The following is a 22,614-nucleotide window of genomic DNA, read 5'->3' as shown; positions in this document are numbered from 1 at the left end:
ACTTAACAACTGCAGAAATATGACATTAGACAGTATTTATACAAGCATACATTTAAGTCACGTTTTTTAAAACCTCTTTGCTTGGAGGTACAATTTAATGGACTCACCTGAATGGTGTGAACAACTTGTTTTTATCTTTCAATTCAGGTTGAAAGGTGTGATAGTTTGTTTCTTAGCTTTCTGACTTAGTGTGGGCAATGTCATTATCACTAATACAAATAGCAGACAACAGGAAGCTGCATCTGTATTTAATATAATCATTTGGAGGTATTCAGTATATTTCACAGATGTGCAACAAGCTGGAAACGACATAATATACTTTATATGGGACTGTGAATTTGGTGGAACTGACTGCACTGCAGACACTAAAAAGGAGAGAGGATTTAAGTGATGGAATTAAGCCAATCAGTGAGTGTATTCTAACCACAAAATACATGAGAGACAAATGTGAACCATAATGTCTCAAGCCAGAACCACCCACTGTGTGTGTGTTTTACTGGTTTGTGATCATGTGTTTGTCACTAAATGAACCGCAGACTAGAGTTAATGGTTGATGTCAAACAACAGTTTCTTCCAACAGCCAATGAGTCACTTAGACGGTCAGGCTCAACATACACACATTCTTCTTAGGACACTGCAGTGACGTCTGTTAATTTGGACACAAAGCGTAGTCCCTAATCTTAACCATAACCACTTTATGCCTTATCCTAACCTTAACCTCACCACAATTCAACGCTCAGCCCTAAACTTATCCAGTTCCTTCCAAATTACACTTTGCCTCATTAGGACCAAGTTTTGGTTTCCATGAGGACTACAGGTCCTGGCAAGGTCAGTGTTTAAGTGCACACACAAATATGTGATTACCATAGAACACAACCACAACAAGTGTTTACCCGATCCACTCTCAGATAAAGAAGATTTTTGGTTTGTCTCTGCTCATTCATACTTTTTCAATTCCTTGAAAAATGAAAATGGTCATCAGCTGGAGCTCAACAACCGAAATCTGGTAACAAATCAACCACAAACATCACAATACCCAGAGGAGGACATGACAATGTACGGTGAACTCCCATTGAAACAAACTACGTGCATGTGTCAATTATACGCACAAATTGGACAATGCAATATGGCTGTCAACCAGGAAAACTGCATAGAAAAATGGAATTTATATTTTTTTGTGTACTGATTCATTTGTTGATTAACTTTTTGGTCCATAAAGAGTCAGAAAATTAAGGTAAATGTCATTGGTGAACATCCTCAGAAGTCTCCCTTTGTCAACAAACAAATAAATCAGTTTACCGCCATAAAGGGTCAAAATGTTAACAATTAATCAATTATCATAATAGTTGGCAATTAATTTAGTAGTTGATTTATTTAGAGTAGTTGCAGCTCTGAAAATAATGTAAATCCCTTGTCCATTGCCATAGAATAAGCCTTTTTTCTAGACATACACAAAGTGGCATGAGCTCCCTCCGCATGAGCACTAATAAAATGGATTTTTTTTTGGACCAAAAAGCAATTGTCACACGTCAAACCTAACTACCAACAAAGCAAAACAACTTCTCTGCATCTCTCTCTGGCTTCTCTCTCCTGTCTTCCCCTCCTCTTCTATTCCCAAACCTACACTTCTGGAATGTGAGTTTTGTTTACAGGAGCAGCACACAAACTCACACATTTTCCACAAGTTGTCTTTCCACGTGGGCTAGTCCAAAACTGAAAGGGTTTTTGTTCTTTTTTTTATAATCGAAATGCACGTCTATAAATAAAGTGATTTTATCTGTAACCGTAGATGTAGATCTTGCGTCATCAAAAACTATAATTATGTATAAAGTCAGAACACGACAGAAGACAGAAACCTCTACTGATTATCCACACGGTCAACACAGTCTAACTTTCATTTCACAAAGCAGTGGTGGAAATTTCCCTCCCTGGCATGCCGACTAAACCCCCCTCCCCAAGCAGATTATTCCACATGTGGGGTCTCCACTCCAGGAAAAGCCTCAGCATCTGACCTCCCACGAGGAAAAATCTCATTGAGAGGAAAAGTTGGGGAGGAAAGCTGAAGCAGATTCCCAGACTGTTGGATGCTGCTAATGACTATTTGGGCACAATGACATAACTGGCGTGTGGGAAATGAATGTGTGTGATTAGGACAATGGAGTGTAATTTTCCCACCCTGTGGGATTTGAGCACACGTGTACATGTACACAGAGAGGATACAGCTGATGTGCAAAAGTGGTGTCAATGATTTGTACGTGTGTGTGTGTGTGTATATAGTGAGTGAATATACAGAGGGAAGCAGGGACTTTCAGCCCAAAGTGGGCACGTATTGTATGTGTGTTTGGGATTAGTGTATTTACAGCTGACTGACAACAAACAAGTATGGTGCCCTCCCACCCTCCCTCTGCTAATATCCTATATAATAGGGATCAATTAGTGAAGACCTACAGAAGCAGAGACACGGGCTCCTACAGCAAGCAGTTTTTACACTAATCAGTAGACAGGATATTCACTACCAATATCTGCAATGTCATTCTTACTAGTCAAAATCTGCAGCTGAACTGTAGATATCGCTAATTCCAGTTCGAGATGACTACATTGTCCTTTTTAGATATCATGAAGTCATTTTCAGCTAGTCAGAATGAAGCTGTAGGCACACATAAAAAGTGATGTCATTCTGATTAGAAAAAACTGGTTTGCACATGTCTGAAACTGTAGATTTGACCCGTAAGTCACAGCTTTGTACAACTACAAAATTCCGGCTAATCAAAGTGACGTCAAAGATATATGTAATGGTAATTCCAGATAGTCAAACGTGGTGATTAAACTGGCCATAGACTCCTCCATCATGGTTACAGCAAACCCCATATAACCCTTTCTCCTGTACATCTTTCTACTTGTCTGTAGTGTTTCACCTTTGTCATAGATTGAGGGAACAACCTAATAACTGAGAATAAAATATAAAGCAAGAATGATATAAAAAATCCAAGTAATGGCCAAAACATCAAAATCTCTTTGCCTCAGAACACTTAAAGTCACCATCAACACTATAATCCCATTTCACCTGTTGCCCTTACAATTTGCCTGTACCCGTCAGCTGTGGGACCAAACTACTGATGACAATCATGTTATTGTAGGCAGGAGGGAGCAATAAATGCCTGTTAACATCTTTGTGGACCAAGTAGCAAACACTGCCTGACTCATGACTCACTAATCCACCTGACACAAAATCCACTCACAACGTAGGCGCGGCGGTTTAAAAGAATACCACATCAGAGCAGCCTCCGGTCTCGATATAGGGAAAACACCCTGCTCACGTCCGAGCCGATCATCTAACATGCTTTACTGACAAAAGATGCATACAGACACAGCACAGCCACGTACAATTAAAACCCACAGAAGACTGGACATTAAAGTTTAGTCCGATTTTAATTAAAGGCTACTTAAAGATACCCAGGGGGTACGTGCCACCTGCCTCCATTGCAGTTTTAATGTAGAATAAAAGAAGGATATTGTTGAAAATACTTGATTCAGCTTTATGTTGAATCTGTGACCACAAACTTCACTTGATCACCAGTGTCAGGAGCCCTGGTGAGTCGACGCCACGTGCAACACCTACCGCCATCTGTCACAGGCTGAGGTCAGAGCAGCAACAAGAATAACAGAGCAAATTGCTCAGTGATGCTAAGCTGCAGCCACACTAGATGAGAGAATGACTTGACAAGTGGGAAGAAGAAGAAGAAGCAGAAGAAGAAGAAGAAGAAGAAGAAGAAGAAGAAGAAGAAGAAGAAGAGGAGGAGGAGGACATGAGGGTCAAAGAAAAGGTAGCAGAGGAGGGTGAAACGGTGGAAAGCCGGCCTCATGATACATTGTGGGTCATATGTGCACTAGATGGCACGTTATTTACAACAATACCACTTTTTCATGTCTGATACAGGTACCAAACTCAAAAGCTTGATTAGCTACCGATATTTGTCAGATACAGATACTTTCAACCACAAATATGCCACAAAGCCATAACCACCCATGACAAAAACATGACGGTCTCCTGGTTTTAAATATGGAAACCCAGGAACTAGGACAGAAGTAGTAGTTATCCACTGTACTGGTTGTAAAAAGTTTGAATGGAAGTCCACGGGGAAAAGGAGCCTATTTATCACTTATTTAGAATATCAGTTAACATTTTCCTTAGGAGTTAATGGTTTCAATCACAAGTTATAGGTTTTCTTTAACAGTTTATCATCTAATAGTTACAGGTGACGTCTGTGAACTTCCAGTTTCAAAAAACTATCATGGTGCACATTTCAAGGGTTCACAAAATGAGTTCATTTTGCAACCTGAAGACTCTTTATATTAAGATGCCATGGACATCCGGTGCTTGGAGAAGCATTCACAACTTTCAGATTGTGAATGCTTCCTTTTGGTGCATTCCGACACCAAACGGAAGTATCTGGTGTTACAATGTGTCTGATGAAACCTTTCTCTATACATTACAACTGTTTACTGGCTTTAAATCTTTTGCCACCAACTAAACACAGTTTACAAACTCATGTGATCGGCCAACACGGATGAGAATTCCTCACAGTGATCAGCAACAGGCTATTATTTGAATATCTACATTTCCATGACAACTGAGCAAACACAAGCAACTGAGATCATGTGATTTTAACTGAGAGATCATGAACAGCAATGTTCTTTGTCAGTGGCTGTTGTAATGTATGCACTCAGTGTGTATTTAAACTCAAAGTTAATATTCAAACACTGCAGACAAAAATAATTCCAATGTTTGAAACAGGCTGTATAAACAGAGACTATGAGAGGGTTATGAGGTGGCTATTTTCCTTCTGGAATTCACACGTGTTGGTGGACATGTGTGTGTAGGTGGCGCTCTCAGTCGGGTGTGGGTGTATGTGGAAGAAAAGAAAGAAACATTTTCTATTTGAACTCTACTTTCGCCCTCCAAGAACCAAAGCAGCATCGTACGTCATTACATACCTGCAAGATGAGAACAAAGTAGTCAACGGGCTTTCCCTTCTGGTAGACGTAGTGATGGGGTGAGCGCTTGTCACAATCGTTGAACTTGATCTCCTGGATCACGTCGGGATGGCGCAGTATCCGCAGCAGCACCTTTTCTGAGATCTGAGTCGTACTGAACAAGCTCACCTCTGCAGTAAAGCAAGAGAGACATTTACATAGAACACCTTTTGATGGATTTAAAGCCAGGCTTTAACAGAGGCACTCGGGACATTTGCAATAACAGGCTACTGAGCTCACCACACGTTTTATTCTTTTAATTCTACAACTGAAGTTTAAATGAATTGTCTGGCATTGAAAACTGATCACAACCCTTTCTAGAAACGTGTCATTGTCTGTTATACAACATGGAATTACATAATGGGTGTAAAAAGATTTGTTCAATAAGTGGGTAATAAAAGAAGTTGTATCATGCCATCCCAAGTAATCGACAACTCAGCAAGCTTTTGTGTACTCCATTATCTCTATCTAAAAACAAAATAATCGAATCATATTTTGATTTAAAAAAAAAAACAGATTCAAGAATTTGTGTAAAAAATATTAACTGAAAAAGAATGTGTTGGTTCCTCGTATATTTATGCGTTGTCACATGTGATAGTAAACCATTAGTAACCTAGTAAACCATTTTCTCATACATACTCATTACATTGACTCATCTCTAAATGACTTAATTACTGTATATGCATTTGTATAACAGGCCCTAGACGTTTGAAAGCAATGAAAAAAGGATTCTATCCATAACATCATATATATAACAACATATTTAATGACACAAACGACAGAGATCCCTTATTCTCTTTTAGACATTTATAACGGGATCTGGGTTAATGGGGTATAACTGGTTATTTGGTTTACTTGTACTATCTTAAAAGGGTGCTCTTTTTCTCATCACTTGCTCAGTTAATCAAGTTTATATTAGTTTCAACTTCAGAAACTGAATTGTTACAATTAATTCTTAGATTTTGAACTTTGTTTGTGCAAAAAAAACATTTGAAATGTCATTGGCACTGACATTACATAAACTACACTGATGATTGCTATTGCTACCACTAAACAAAACTCTGGCATCATTTCAACAGGTGAACAGATATAAACAAGCCTTGGGCAATGCAACATAACATTTAAAGTGATTAAAAATATATGAACAGGCAAAATGTGTTGGTTTTACATGCATTTCTCAGCTGTTGTAACTTAGGCTGTTGCAATCAGAACTCAGCCATAAGTGCCTTTGGTCCCCACCCAAACTGAGAACAAAAGAAACACTAAACTCTGTGGAACACACAGTGAGGGGTGAGGCTTATATGACCAATCTTGGAATTCATTAGGGATGAACTGATTACAGCTATTCAGTCCAGATACTGATCCTGATACATAGGCTTCGAGTATGAGAGGATAAGATCCAGTGTTTAATTATTAAGCTGTAGACCTCACTGCATGGAATATATATATATATATATATATATATATATATATATATATATATATATATATATATATATATATATATATATATATATATATATATGTATACACACACACACACATATACATGTATGTATATATATAACTATTCACAATATATAAAATATCTAAACTATTATGTTAGTTGTGTTATCACTGTTTGTTGTCCTTACCACCTCATGAACAAGAACAGATGTCTCTGTTGTTGTGGAGTATGTACAGGCCTTTACTTGAGATATACCATTAAAAGTGTCAAAAGAAATCAGAGCCAAACTACAAATAGCTGAGTAGTTACAATAAATCTAAGCAAAACAAACAGGAAAACATTAACTTCCTTGTCTGGAATGCATGACCAGCTAAAGTAGAACAAACAATTAATTTCTCCAATGAATCAAGTCAGAAAAATTTGACCAAAACTTCCTGGAGAAAGAAAACAGAATCAACGTAAGCAGACACTAATGACGTACTGCATGCGGAGGAAGGCATGCTGTAACACCACACTGTCTATACAGCGATGTCATGCTAGCAGCGGCTGGTGCTAACTGCTGCTGGTACATCGGATCAGCTAACATTCACTAAACAGACTGCAACACATTCTCAAGTTATGTGTAGCTGTGGTGGCATCACGTCCTCCTGTTGGAGTATTAGGCACAGACCAGCATGCAGCCTGTATTTTAAATAGAGCCTCCAAATAAATAAACACATAAAACCTTATACAAGACGGAAACATTCGCAGAATTCACAGCACTAGATGCCGTGTTCACATTACAAATGATCTACTGTCCGTGTGTTGAGTCACGTTGTGATACAGTGAGCAGGGTTTGTGTGTGTGGTTTCATTTGTTTACTCCTCACCTGTAGCAAGGAAGCGATGAGCAGCAAGTAGCAGCTGAGGAGAGACCTTAACTTTTGATTCACTATCGTGCTTGAACGCTGAGAAGTCTCTCTTATTTTTATTTGGCGCCACCTTTTTCCTTGTGCGGTTATCAGCTGAGAGAAGAAACAGAGAGAGAGAGAGAGAAACACCAAGTTATTCATTTAAAAATCTAAACTACAGGCTAATTTATACCTAGTCGGCCATGAGGGAAAATACATTGTCACTCTACATGTCAGGTACCTGTATTGCAAACCCCTTCATATTTTCTCACCCTATCTCTTTCTATATTTAATTAAATATTTATACTTCTCAGGTAACTTAATTTACTTAAAATAGCCTAGTGGCCTAAAGTGTCGAGCAACAGAATAGAAATCAGACTGGATGATCAAAAGATTAAAATACTTTTACTGTACCAAAAAATCAAAAATGCAAAGAAAAGCAAAGTCTCACTCACTGTAAAGGTCCGATTCATCCAGAATCTCTGATTTAATGATCTCCTCAATCACATCTTCAAGGGTGACCAACCCTACTACTTCGTAGAAAGGATCTCCTTCTCCCTCGTTGTTCACCTTCTGCACAATGGCCAGGTGGGATTTTCCTGTGTAAGACAAAGACCAGCATTGGCTAAATATTCAGGTTATTACATGAATTACTTCATTAAAATGACAATCCCAGTAATGGGATTTTAACATGATAAATAAACAAGCACAGGGAGAAATCTCCGTCAGCCTGTTTGTGTGCCAGTGTATTTCTGAACAGTTGAGAGAGCTCAGTGTCAAGTTTCTTGGCTCTCAAGAAAACTTCACACATTACTTATCAACATATTACCTTACAAGAAGATGTAAACAATTCATCTACTTGAATTTAATTATTTTACAGCACTTTTCCAGGGCTTTCCACAGACAAGACAAGAGCTAATGAAAAACAACAGGGCAAAGACAGGGCAGCGACATTAGGTGCCAGGGTTTTAAGTAACGTGGTTATTAAAATGATGTCATCATTTATATTTATTGTTAAAAGCACATGGATCCGAGAGCACACTTGAGAAATCTAAGGTCACAGTCCAGGAATCTGACAGTGTGGCTTATAAAGGGTGTACAAACACTACATTTTAAAACCTGGAGCATTCACATTTAAATTAATTAACTATTTTAATTGTTATTTAATTACTTCATTATTATTATTATCCTCTGGTGGCCCCAGGTGTTTCTTCATACCTCCATTTATTACATAAGACTGCCAAAGCCTGATGCCAGCCAATGCAGTCAACTCTCAGGCAGCTTGCAGGCTTATTTTGAACAGGTACTACATAAATGCAAAGACTCAAAGAATAGGATTACAACATAAGCCAGTTTAAAAAAAAAATATTGTAAAACTATTTACTAGACATCACCTTAGAAGGTTAAAAAAAAAGACTGATGGCTAGCAGTATAGGATATTTGATATTATTTGTCATTACCTGGACTTGTAAAGGATGAAGACCAATCTAATTATTTTACTGGTTTACTAAACATAATTTGTGTAGAAGCGTCACTGCGTATCACACATACATTGCAACAACATACAATATCCACAGCACAAAGGTTAACTTCCTCATGATGACAGATTTCAAAATAAGAGTTATTTATGAGGCCTCTGTCTCACTGATCGCCGTCCAGCAGGACAAACATAAAAAGGCGTCATGGTGCTCCTCTGCAAATACTTAGTTCAGACAAAACATAGATGCAAATCTTAGATATTGCAGGCAATACAGCAGGCAAGATGTTTTGCCATTACAGCCTCACCAAAAACCAACCCCTAACACATTTTCAACTGATTTCCCCTGACCATAAACACTTTCACAAAGAGGTTCCACTAACATTTTATGACGAAGTAAATACATTCAGCTGTATTTGTTAGGACCTCAGAGGCATTCTGTCAATTTTGGTGAGAAACATTAAACGTCACCAGAACAAACAAACCTTGTGGTTATGCATGCGTGTTGCCTTCATCTTAAAGTGGTGTATTAAGAAAAAAATGCTTTTTTCTTCTATTAAATGTTAACACGTGATGACTCTCGTATGTCACAGTCACACACGTCGTAAAGCCGGACAGGACTCGGGACGGGAACTGCGCACTGCAATGTAAAACCCAAGCCAAGTCCCTTCATCAAGACAAACAATCGTATCGTGATGGATTCCTGCCCGATAACACTTGTGCTCTAACATTAACCCATCTGCCAATGTGCTCTGCTTGCACCACAAATAGCCTGTTAATGTGTACAGGTCATAAGGGCTGGGGTTGGGTCTGGACTTTGGTCATACAGGAGTGTTACTGTATGCCACAAATACACATGTATACAAAAGACACACTGTTGGATTGTTCAAGTCTTCAAAGTGCGCAAGGGCACTGACTGACTGTGTCCAAACCTGTGCTGATGCCCTAAATTATTAACGCCAGGGGGAAGCACTCAGAGGATATCAGCCGGTTTGGTCCCCAGCTAAACCATTTCCCTCCTTTAGAAGAGACAAACACACAGCACACTTGTGTATACAAGGGAACACACAGGCAAGCAACTGGTTGAAATGACCTTCTGTTTCTTTCTAAGGGAGACAATTTGATTCCAAATATAGGAAAGCGGTCATCTGTCACTTAATAACAGCATGTGAATAAGTGCCTATTGTACAACACAGACACATACTCCACTCAAAACCACATGCTTACATGTTGCAGGGAATAAAACAAAAGAGAAGACGAGGCAAAGTCGTCTGTCTTTGTTTCTGAAAGGAGGAAGGCAGCAGATCAATGGGATTTACAGAAAAGCTCATATGAGCAGTAATTAAAAGAAGACCAAAGGCTTTAGGGTTTTTTTTTCTGTGTGGATGTGCGTGTGTCCTTGATGTCTGCCTGAATGGCCTGGAAAAGTGGATGCTGCTGACATGATCACACACTTACTCCACATATTCCTCGCTTTGACCTCACTTAGTCTACTCCATGAACAGAGCAGAAGGACTTGGTGGAATCCATTTCCCACGAGGTTGGCTTAAGAAGTCTGTGATGTCAGGACATGAGACATCAGGGTGGGCGGATGATGTACTGTATATTTAGTCTGGATGTTAATGTCTCAAATGGAAGCAACAAGGTCAAACATTCATTGTTGGCTTGAGTAACAAGTCACAAACAAACCTGATGGATTATTTTCAGTCTCAGTTCATATTAATTGCAGCTGTAAAATGTCTGACACAGACGCAACTTCCAGCAGAAAACAACACTTCCAAGTAATTATCTTGTCTTTTAAATTTAACCTTTATCACTGAGAAGTTGTGGATTGTTACCAAAGAAAAGGTTTACGACTTGGTTAGATCTGCAAATAACAATTATCTTTAATGCAGGAAATATCACACAGACCAAAGCGATGGCTTCAAGAAAAGTGTTGTTCAAAGGTTCGACAATTCTTTTTGGCCCCGCCTGCTCGCTGCCGCCACTCTACGTATACACTGGCAGTCTCACAGAAACATTACCAACAACACAAAAACAACTCTCAAGATTTAAACAACCACTTTAAATAAAGACTAAAATATATTTTGAATGGCACAGAACCTACAGCAGACCCAAAGCCAGCTACTTCCACAACAAAATGCAAATACAATTCTAGTAAGTCTATTTTTTCCACATAAATTCTGTTTCATCATGTCACGTGACATTAAGAAATAACAATATAATGTATCGCCTACGGGGTGTTATGTTTAACATGATGGAGATTCTTTGTCAACAATGTCCCACGGTAAGAAACCCTCTGGGTCCACTTATTAACTGATTGTTCTTCATTACACATGAGATCACTATAGCGACAAAATACATAGACATCATGTCATGGAAAAGGAACCGTGTGTGTGTGTGTGTGTGTGTGTGTGTGTGACCTCCCCCTGTGGTGCTGAGTCAATATTTCAGAGGAAGTAAAACCCCAGGGGACACACTAACCCCTTGTTACTGGAGAGTCACTTGAGCATCTATCGACTTCTTTGGAGCTCAAACACAATGACACCAATACACACACACGCAGGTTTGCACGGCTATTCTTTTAAGGTCGCAACACTGAATACCATTCATTGGGAAAACTTCACCATGTCCTCAGAAATTAGGGTCTGCCTCATTGGGTCCGGGTTTTGGTTTCCATAATGACTACTGGTCATGGTATGGTTAGTGTTTATGCCAAAACACAGCAAACACACACACACACACACACACACAACACAAGGATATTCAGCTGCTGGGTCTGACCTATGACAGCAGAATTAAAATGAAAAAGGTCACTACAGTCACTCAGCTCCTTGTGTGTTTATGGCTGTTGGTGTTCAGATGGGATCAGTTCATCACCAGACATGAAATGCTCACCTCAGGTTCACACAGCTGTCGCTCATCACACTAAGAACAACATGACAGGAAATCCCATTAATCCTTCCATCACAGTGGGCTCGAGGTGACGGTGAACGCTGTTGGCGCTACCTCGGCCTAATATTAATAACTGCTCTTCACTTTGCAAGAGTGATTTTAATTCAGAAATGAACTTGATATGGATTTTAATTAAGACACATACAGTTACAGCTGCTGTAAGCGATATTGTGTTTTGGCTCTGACCTCCTTGTTCAAACCTGGTATCAACATCCGTCCTCGGTGAACGGTTCGCCGCCTAAATACATGTCTGAATGGCTGAAACCCTGTCGGTCAAAAATAGTACATTCTGCTACACAGGAGGTTTCAGGAGGAAACAATATTGTTTTGTAATGGTTGATACTCTTGAATTGCAGAACAAATCAGCATTGAGACAGAGCAAGTATTGTGACACAATTTCAGAGTGACATATTGTCCCAGACCAAATGACCAATGACCCTGGCAGCCACTTAACACGTATTTTAACCTAAGTATTACACTGACAGCAAGTTTACAATGTGTCACATACAGGCATGTAGCAAGTTTCCTTGCACGGTGTTGATCTTAACAATCAGCAGCAGCTTATTGTTAGTCTAACTGAACTGAAATGAGACGTGGGATGAAACAGTTACTCAATTAATCGATTATTCATCGATTACTAAATGAATCAACAACTATTTTGATAATCGACTAATCAATTTGAGTTTTGTTTTTTTTTCAATAATTAAAGCAACTTTTGTGATTTTTCAGCTTTTTACCCGTGCATATTTTACTGGTTTCTTTGCTCTATATCACAAAGAAATCAATCAAACTGAACCATTTTTGTTTGTGGACAAAACAAGACATTTGAGAACATGATCATTCCGAGGTTTGAGAAACTGATCGACATTTTCTGACATTTTATGGACCAAGCGATTCATCGAGGATGAAAAAAATGTGTTAGTTGCAGCCCAGACAACACAAACACAAGAAGTTGACAAATTCAGCCTGAATAGAGGAACCAAACAATGACTTGACAAGTGCAGCACTAAACTACCATGACAGTTGGAACATGATATTGTTTTAGGATTATTAAGCAAGCTTCCTTTTTTTTTTTTTTTCTTGTTACAAAAGATCCAACCTCAGTCAGTCAGCATACAAAGAACTGGTAGTGCGTTTCTCAAAACCATGACACCGCAAACAAAAAGCCAACAAGAGCAATTTGCCAAAACAGGAACCGAGAAACACTGAACCCTGATGAGCTACAGATCCTTGATTTCTTTGACTGAACACAATATGTACATTTAATGTTATTCATTCATTACACTGAATGTATCGATCACAGATTTTTGTCCCACTCATGTCCCATTAGGTTGCGTGACCTTGCCAGCTGCTTCTCTGGCCTCCAGCACTTCTGTCACCAGCCCGTGAGCCAGCCTGTTTGTTGACATGAAATATCAACAACAAAAAAAGACAAGAGGGAGAGCGATGAGCCTGTATGGGATAGGAATGCCTCACACATTCCTCCCACGCACAAAACACAATCCTCTAGGTCAAATTTTAGCGGCAGTGACCAACGACCGACCATGCAACCAACAGCCAAACATGCATGCTATGACGGGATGACACAAAGAAGCACGGCTGCAAATATGCGTGTGCAAGCTCATACACACACACACACGTGTAAAAATAGGACACGCGCGCAGTCACACAAAGGCTTGTTGTGCGGGACTGGTCAAGCTCTTCTAACCTGTTTTTCGAGCTAAAAGTGAAGCCCCATGCAGATTGAGATACTTGGCTCATAAAGAACCAAAGGGCAAATAATATAATATAATATCTTAAATGGTGACAGTGTTGTTTTCCTAGTTAGTAGACTTATTCCTAAATGTTTTAGATGCAGCATCTTGTAAACATTATCATTACTTTTTTGGTGCAGAAGAGCAATGATATGTCAAAGTTTGGGACTAACAATAGCCATGCTTAAAATGAAAAAGTGTGTTGGTTTGGATGTGGTGCCAAAGCGACTCAAAGAGACTGAAATGTAAACCACAGGTTTCTTAGACACCGAGACAATGCACAGCAGTGTAAATTAAAACTATGTGGCATGAGCTACATATTTGTGGATCCATGTGCATGTATTTGACAAAACAAAGCAGATAATGTTGCAGTGTACTACATTTAAATCTGAGGAATGATAATAAACTATTACTCGCCCTCACTCAGCAGTGCCAACGCAGTGGTCTCAACTTAAGTTTGCTTTCAATGGTGGATTAAGACATTTATTAGGATTTATTAGGGTATTAGGGTAACAGTTTAGTTGTTCTAACATAAATCGCCTTTAGGTAACTTCTTTTGTCTTATCAACAGGCCAAAACACAAAGATATTCTGTTTACAATAACAGAAAACATAGTAAAGTTAAGTCATTTTGTATTGGAAGCAGTTCAAACTAGACTTCTGTCTTCATGCTGACACGTGGTCTGAAAAGTCTTGATGCAACACACACACACACACACACACACACACACCAAACACACACATGAATAAAGACACAGACACACACTGTGTGTCCAAAGTTGAAGCAGTTGCACCATCAGCAGCACTTAGAGCTTGAATGACATGACAGGAAGAGAGAAAAGGACCGGGCAGCTGATAAGAAAAGGGAAAGAATCAGAGAGAAAACTGTCTGATTTACGGCTGATTATATGAGTAACAGTGATTCTCAGTGCGTACACACTTCTCAATGCAAATAATTGATGTATTGCATCAGTTACTTTGAAGGAAATCCCTCATTCATTCGAGCGCCGCCACCGCGAGGAGATATGAAGTAGCGACGCCCGGCGAGTAAAACTGACTGTCTACGTTAGAACGTCTTAATTTGATCGTTAATATAGTTATTTGCCACGATAATCGTACTGCATGATAGATTACCGATTATCAATATTGTTACCCACCCCTTGGGATCAATAAAAGTACATCTTGTCTATACTTATCTTGTAACTGACAAAACTTTGCTTTGCTTCGTTAGGAAAAATAGCTTAATTACCCAACTATAGCAAGAATAGTCAACGTAAAAATGTCAATCATCTGACAGTCAACCTATTTTAGAGATGAGAGGGTGATTTACTGAACAACATTTTACTGCTGTATGTAACAATGAAGGTGCAATTGAGGTACAACAAATAAAATCAGAGAACGACATAGAGGGAAGTCATCTGACAAGACATGACAAGTGACTGTTGCCACGTACGTGTGTGTGTCCACACGCACCCATGTGTCAAAGACAAACATTCTTGGAGCGACACATGCGCACACAGCGATCTGCAGATAAATGACAGTAAGTTCTTCCTAAATGCGCCTGCATTTTTATAGCTTTTTTTTAGTTTTGATGACCACTCAAAGCGGCTTTATACTAACGTTTTCAACACCCATTCACGCACACACTCATGCAGTGCTTTTCTATCACACATCCACAGTATCATACCCATTAGCCTGCTGCCAGTACAGCTGTCAGGAACCTGGGGTTAAGTGTGTTGCCCAGGGACACATTGCATTGTAGACTAGTGGAGCTGGGTATTGCACGCACAACCGAGGGCTGAGTACTATTTGCCATTTATACTATTACTAATTATACTATATATACTATATAATACAAACATGTAAGTTAAAATTATGACATAAGGTGTCACCTAACGAAGCAAAACAAATACAAATCCCAGCTTAGGTGCAATATGTGTAATACAACTATGACGAGTAGGGGAAAAACTGATAAACTTTAGAAAAGAGTAGAGTTACATTAGGTTTCCAGACAATCATTAATATTATTTATGTGAGAAGGTAGTCAAAAACTGGCTCTGGTACATTACAAATAATAAACCAATGAGCAGTATACAGTATGGGGAGGGAATAAAAGCAATCTTATATCGAAATACTTGAACATGCAACAACTCCCTGACCAGATTCCTGTGTCGAAATGATTCTTGACCGGCTTTTAGTGAAGAAAGTCAGAGGGACATGAACATTTCCAGACATATTCACATATCTGAAATTGTCCTCCCATGTTTTTACACACAACAAACACTAATGTGAATCGTTGCAAAACCTTGTAAAATCTTTCCTGCCACATATGAACAAAGTTAGTGTTAGTGTTCCAGCTCTTCAATCGCTGTCAAGACATTGGCAAAGCAAACAACAACAACAACAACAAAAAAGACACAGGACACACACAGAAGCAAATGAGAGGTGGAGGCAGATGGTGGGCAAAGTGAGTGAGCGACACACACTCACTGTTAAAAGAGGTGTGGCAGGTCTGCTCTACAACAACCTTATCAGGATTGAGTAATCTTTGATTGTTGTTCAATTCTATATTTAACAAGAAAACATAGACAGATGGACATAGACTGCTGGGCCACACCTTCTTTAAGAGTCAATCTCACAGTTTAGATTTATGTTAGACGTTGGGATTGTGTTCAGGTTAGATTAAAACTTTCCGAAGAGGGGTTAGAGAGGCACGCATGTGTGAATATGTATATGAGCATGTTTTTGTACGGGGAGTGTCACAAGATCACTAGAGAAAAGAGCAGAAGCATGTTACTGTGTATGTGCGGCAGGGAACAAAAACCACAGAGAGCAATCTGTCAAATCACATGACAAAGATAACAAAAGAATACAACAGAAGAAAACCAAACATGAATATGTATGAACAGGTAGAATAGTATCTAAAAAAACAAACACATTTTACATACAAGTGTATAATTATTCCACACTATTTTCTCTTGATCATGTAATCTATTTATTGCCGCTATAGTTCTGTTGTGAGATATTCAGCTACCTTTAAGACAAACGGTCATTAAACTGAAGCACATACAGCAGACTGGGTGGGGTGAGCTGATAAGTGCCCAAACACTGATAAAGAGCAGACAATGTGGACAGTCCTCACAACCACAAACAAGACACAAGCTGGTTCATTTCCTCACAGAACTCAATGTGTTGAAGGTTCAGCTCTAATGCTGTGTTTAGTCTTCAAGTCCCCGAGACCTGCCGACTGACTCACGTCACATGAAATGTGGCTTCACTGCAACAATTCTGCAACTGAATATGTGATTAAAACTGACAACTAAAATACCTTCAATGCCACATGCAAAAAATAAACGTTGTGACTGTGTGATTTGTGACTCTTTAAACAAACCACTATTTTGAGGGTTGTGTGATCAGCAAAGCACCACTAAGTCATTATTCCAATGTTCACTCAAAACGTAAACATTTACGAGTGAAAATGATGAAAATGATGCCGTTCCTTCAATGTGTTCACTATGAATAAGAAGGAGAACAGGTAATACTGGTACAGAGGGAGACAAAGGAGGTGTTCTCCTTCCACCCCTGGCATTATCAAAGTGAGTGACGCACTGACCCTCAGGCCACAATGTAGGCCACTATCACACAGCACCTAGGGGTGCAACACGTGACAGTCTGTTGACACAGTGTAACGCCTCTCCCATGACTTCACGGTTCACTTGTGTTTGTGTATTTTCTAAATTATACCTGATGTTCAGTGGGCACTCCTACATGTAAATAGTCACATACCAACAATCATAAAAGAAGTTATAATGCATGCAAGTATTTACTAAAACGTATTATTTCCCGTAGTCCGTTAAAAAAATGAACATATAACTTCTGATGATTTTTTTTCGTTGTTGTTGCTGATGTTACCATTATCCCTCTGTTTAGTCTTCAAGAACAGAAGCAATGTGGCATTTTTTTTTTATATGCTGAAAATTAGCTCCGTCAATCAATCAATCAATCAATCAATCTATCAGATACTGACTGGGGGAGCGTTTGTGTGTATACACAGCACAGGGGAGGGTATTTGAGCAGCAATTTCACTTTGTTGTGTTTTCAGTCTGTTTTACATAAAACAAATCACTTCCTGTGTGCAGTGCAGGAATGTCTCAAGGTGACACGAGCACTAAACTATACCGAGAAATAGAGGTCCCGAGGAATTGATAGGCTCAATCTGCATTGTGCCACATTGATAAATGTATTAATGGTTTGAATGTAATAGACATTTGTTGAAATGTAAAGGTTATGCACTATGTGTATATACACACACTATAAAAAGCAGGTATTGGTATCAGCCTACTACTGTCAAATGAGACATTCACAGATAAAAGCATAAATGTTTCCATGGGCTATGTGTAAAAAGCTATTATTTTATGTGATGGACATAATATTAAAGGCTATTTCACTTTTTTCATCTATCTTCTACTGCTTTATCCTCCACATGAGAGTCGCGGGGGGGATGTGCCAATCTCAGCGAGCTACATTTCTATTTTAAATCTTTTTTTCTGATGCAGGTTTCCAGCAATTACAGTCGCTGTCATTAAAATTTCATCTTATCTGATAAGGTCACTTTATAGTCCATCTAAAAGGTCATACCATGTTGACTGAAAAGGCTAAACAAACACACACACACACACACACACACACACAGTGAAGCAGAAATGTCAGACAGTAGCACACAGTATTGATGGCGCTCATCATTACACATCACTTTAGATGTGAACTTATCTCCCCTTAAAAGTCAGCAGTACACGTTCTAGACCGAGTGAGTAGATGTTATTTTATCAAGCACAGTCCAAAGGAATCTGTGTGTACTCATACTGACACTGCAGGAGGCCATCGCCATGGTAACTGATGCCAAGTGGCAAGTGAGAGGAACTTGAGAAGTAAGCGGGAAGTCAGGTCAGAGGAGAGGCGGGGGGGCGGTACACAATCAAGCCTGTACTTTACCATGTTGTCAACATAGTCTGTCACTGCAGGACCAGAGGCTACAGTCACAGCGTGGAAGCTGAAAAAATATTTTGCAATTTCTCTGAAACAGTATCTAATGCAGTGTTTCCACTTTCCACTGAATGAAAAATTACTGTTTCTGTAGGTAATTCACCGATAAGTTGTTTGGCTATAGCAGTTGATTTCTGAAGTAAAAAAACAAACACAAATGCACCTGATTAAGAGGGACTTCCAGAATACAAGATACAAAGTTTTACCGCAAAGATCGAGTGTATAAGTAGGGTGGCATATTGGCAGAAATTGAATATACTATCCATAAGTAAGTGTATGTGTGTAAATGCTTCAAAGCAAAGTATGTTTTTTGTAGCCTTAGTCTGTGCTTCTTGCTGTAACTATAGGTCTGCCATCTCGTGCAGCCATCTTTCTACAGTAGCCTGAAGCATGAAGAAGAAATTACAACTTTTAGAGACTTTATATACTGTATATCTCGAGCATATCTCATCCAACGCTGCCAAAGTTGGCACTGCACACACCGGTGCCCTTAGAAAGTCACATGCCAAGTTTGAATATGAACATGAACATCAATATGATATAATATTAAATAAAAATAAATCAAATAAAAAATACCAGTGCCTGAATCGTCACAGAATCGTTGTATTGTGATATTATTGGTAACGTGGACCATGCATCGTGTATCAAATCGTATCATGAGGCACCCTGTGATTCGCATGGTTAGTAATCACATGATGTGGCTGAAAGGATATATCTTGTAAATTCAGGATGGCTCAGTGGGTTCAAAACTAGGATCTCCTCGGGTCACAAGACACAGGGGGTGAGGTCCACAGGAGATTTCCTGACAGCTTATACATTCAAAAGCAATTCAAATTTAAATGCAGCTATTCAATAAATACATATAATATAAACATAAAGGGTTGCAGGTATATTTCATATACATGATGTACAGTATATGGGATCCAGTACAAGAGGGAACTAATCTTTCTCTGGTGTGATAACACTGTTTCTCTACAGTGTATTCTCATTCAGAATAAATCTCTACGCTGCCAATCTTAGAGCCAACGTGGACTGATTCCAGCTCTGTGAATAGATTTGTGGTGTGCGTGTGTGTGTGTGTTCAGCTTTTGCCAAATCTTCCCACCTTGCTAGCCACACCTACTTAGATGCGCCACAGAGCCATTTCATGGCCAAATGTCACTCAGTGACATGCACCACCACAGCAGCAACTCAAAAGGTGGTTAACAGTAGCTGCTGAGAACTAAGTGCAACATAACAGAGAAAGTGTAAATTTAGAGATAGTTATTATGAGTGAGAGGGAAAGGCTAAAAGTAGCGCTGTGAGTGCCAGCATATTTGGTGCATATTTTGTCAGACCGTCTTACAGCTGAACACTGATGCTACTATGCCAGTAATCACAATCTCTCCCTCCTCACAGTGCTGAGCTACAGACACAGCAAGTATGTGTCTACTGTCTGTGACCTTGAGACAAGATGCCTGAGAGAGGAAAAACATATCCCTGCGGGGGGTGGCGTCAGTGTGTATGTCCCCCTAAGAGCAGTGTGTTTGTCTAGAAAGAGGAAAAGCAGCAGAAAAAGAAAGAGAAGTGAAATGGGGAAATGTTTCTCATATCACCAAGCACATCTCTGATCGTGTGATTTCTGAGGTGAGACATATCTATGAGAAAAAACACAGCTTTACTGTCTTTTCTGACCCTGCAAGGTGGGTCGTGTTTATATTTTGGGGCCGCAAGAAATAAAACCTATTGTGTAATCAGTAATCCTATCATGTCAACAGACTGAATCAAGAAAAAGATAACGATGGCAACTAGAGTTGCTTCGAAAAAAGTCACCTCCACCATGTAATTTAAAACTCATATATTTATGACATCAAAACACATGTGGGGTTTGGCACAGAGAGACAGCGTCTGAATAAAACGCCTGGTGCACAGAGTAGCCACAGCTGTATCATGTCAACTTGACGGAGTGGACACGAGCAAAGACCAAAGGGAACATCACATAGTTACAGGTTGTATATGCTGTATTCAACCACTTGTGTGCTACCAAAAACCCTTAGTTAATGTTTTGGTTTGCTGACACCAACTGTAAAATGTGCTTCTTCTTTTCTTCTCTTAATAAAAATGGTGATAGCCTCCTGATTGCTCATTAAACAAATTTTGTTTTCCTCCAATCTATCACATTTTCACAAAGGAAAATGTATAATTAAGAAGTAGAACCATCCACAGCCATGATTGCTTTGACCAAGCAACAAGCCACAACTAAAACTAGAAAAAGCAATGGGGGAGCACACACCCCTGCAAGGGCTTCTCAGTTACTTATCTGGCAAGATCTCAGGTTCTGTCAAAATACACCCTACTCCACAGCTCCTTCATGGTGCTTTCAGGGTTTTTCATTTGTCTGCACTTGATGCTCTCTTCTACCCGGTGAAGCAGTGACACCTGACTCTCTGGGCCTGTGTCTCTAAATTGCATAACAACGTGTGATTTCCACAAACCTTTCTTGAACTCCTCCAACATGGAGTCCAGTTTGGTGTCGTGGAAGACGAAGTGCACCGGATGATTGTAGAACTTGGTGATGGTCTTCAGGGTGGTGCAGTCGTCCGGGTCCACGAAAGCCAGGTCCTTGACATACAGGATGTCGACGATGTTGGAGCGCTCGTCATCGTACACAGGAATCCTCGTGTAGCCGCTCTCCATGATCTCAGACATGGTGTTAAAGTCCAACACTGCGTCGCTGTGGATCATGAAACAGTCGTTGATCGGCGTCATGACGTCCTCCACAGTTTTGGTCCTGAGCTCCAGCGCGCCTTGGATCATGTTGAGCTCCTCTTTCACCAGGTCATTGTAAGGCTCGGTGACCTTTAGCATCTCCACCAGCTTCTCTCGGTTGTACACGGTGCCGATCTCCTGCCCAAGGACACAGTCAAGGAGCTTACTGATGGGCCATGACAGAGGAAAGGTTAGCAGCATGAACAGTTTGGTGACCATGATAGTGTTTGCACCAACTGCCAACCCGTGTCGAGAGCACAGCGCCTGAGGGACGATCTCGCCAAAAATAACGATGCCGATGGTGGAAGCGACCACAGCGCCAATACCAGAGTTTGTGAGGTCGTCCAGGAGGATGGTGAGGGTGGTGTTGACCAGGACGTTACCGAGGAGCAGTGAACACAGTAGGTAATTACCCTTCCTGCGGATGGGCTCGATCTTCCGGGCGTATTTCTTCTCCTTCTCGGTGCCACAGCTTTGGACGATGCGCAGCTCCATTGGGTCCAGCGCCATCAGCCCCAGGTTGAGACCGCTGAACATACCGGACAGCACCAGCAGGAAGGAGATGAGGATCACTTGCAGCCAGATGGGCAGCAAGGACTTCTTCACTTCCACCACCCGCAGTCTGCCGTCCTTCTCGTCCAGGAGGTGCCACGTCTCCTCCAACTCCTGAGTGTCGCGGACGCACAAGCCGAACACCTTTACCACCTCGCTCTTGCGGAGCTGCTTGATTTTGAGGCTGACAATCCCGGCGGTGTTTTTGTTGCTTACCTCCATGCCCCCATTGATTACTATATCCTTCGTGTGTTCGGGACAAGTCCTGTTGAGAGGGACCTCGACGGAGCCAAACTTATCGTCCTCTTTGTCACTAGAGTACAGTTCCGCGAAGCTGACGAGCGCCGAGCTGTTAGGGAACAAGTGGAGCCCGTAGAACCTGAAGAGGATGTCGCTGCCCTCGGTCACCTGAATAACCCCTGTCTCCGTAGTCCCGGCCGGTGTGTCGCTCTTCTCCAACCTCATGCCGAGTATCCGAGTGACTCCTCTCGACTCCGAAACCGCCGCCTGGGCATGCGTTTCCGCAAAAACACAACAAAACACGAATAAAGTTATTGTAAAGCCCCATCCACTCGAATCTATCGCCATGTTTGTTGCGCTCTCTGCGAACGGGGGAACTGACGTCACCTACTCATCTCCACGAGCCACCCCCAACGTAATTTGCATACCCCGAGAATACAGCCAATCACTTACGTCAACGCCACTCACAAACTTTA

At 40.3% G+C, this 22,614-nt stretch overlaps 1 protein-coding gene across 2 annotated transcripts in view; it reads right to left on the bottom strand.

The window, feature by feature from the left end:
* The window catches only part of LOC122769316 (metal transporter CNNM4), a 39,965-nt gene extending 17,442 nt beyond the window's left edge, over positions 1 to 22,523 (bottom strand). For both annotated transcript variants that reach the window (XM_044025762.1, XM_044025763.1), the window contains exons 1-4: positions 21,073 to 22,523; positions 7,826 to 7,969; positions 7,350 to 7,484; positions 4,996 to 5,165 (exon numbers count right to left, since the gene is read on the bottom strand). In XM_044025762.1, coding sequence (XP_043881697.1) covers positions 4,996 to 5,165; positions 7,350 to 7,484; positions 7,826 to 7,969; positions 21,073 to 22,486 — 1,863 coding nt within the window. In that variant the 5' untranslated portion in view covers positions 22,487 to 22,523. The remainder of the gene's footprint in view (positions 1 to 4,995; positions 5,166 to 7,349; positions 7,485 to 7,825; positions 7,970 to 21,072) is intronic.
* Positions 22,524 to 22,614: the final 91 nt, after the last annotated feature.

Source organism: Solea senegalensis, linkage group LG5 (genome assembly GCF_019176455.1).
Source record: "Solea senegalensis isolate Sse05_10M linkage group LG5, IFAPA_SoseM_1, whole genome shotgun sequence".
NCBI classification, from domain to species: Eukaryota; Metazoa; Chordata; class Actinopteri; order Pleuronectiformes; family Soleidae; genus Solea; species Solea senegalensis.
This window is presented reverse-complemented; position numbering and strand designations above follow the sequence as displayed.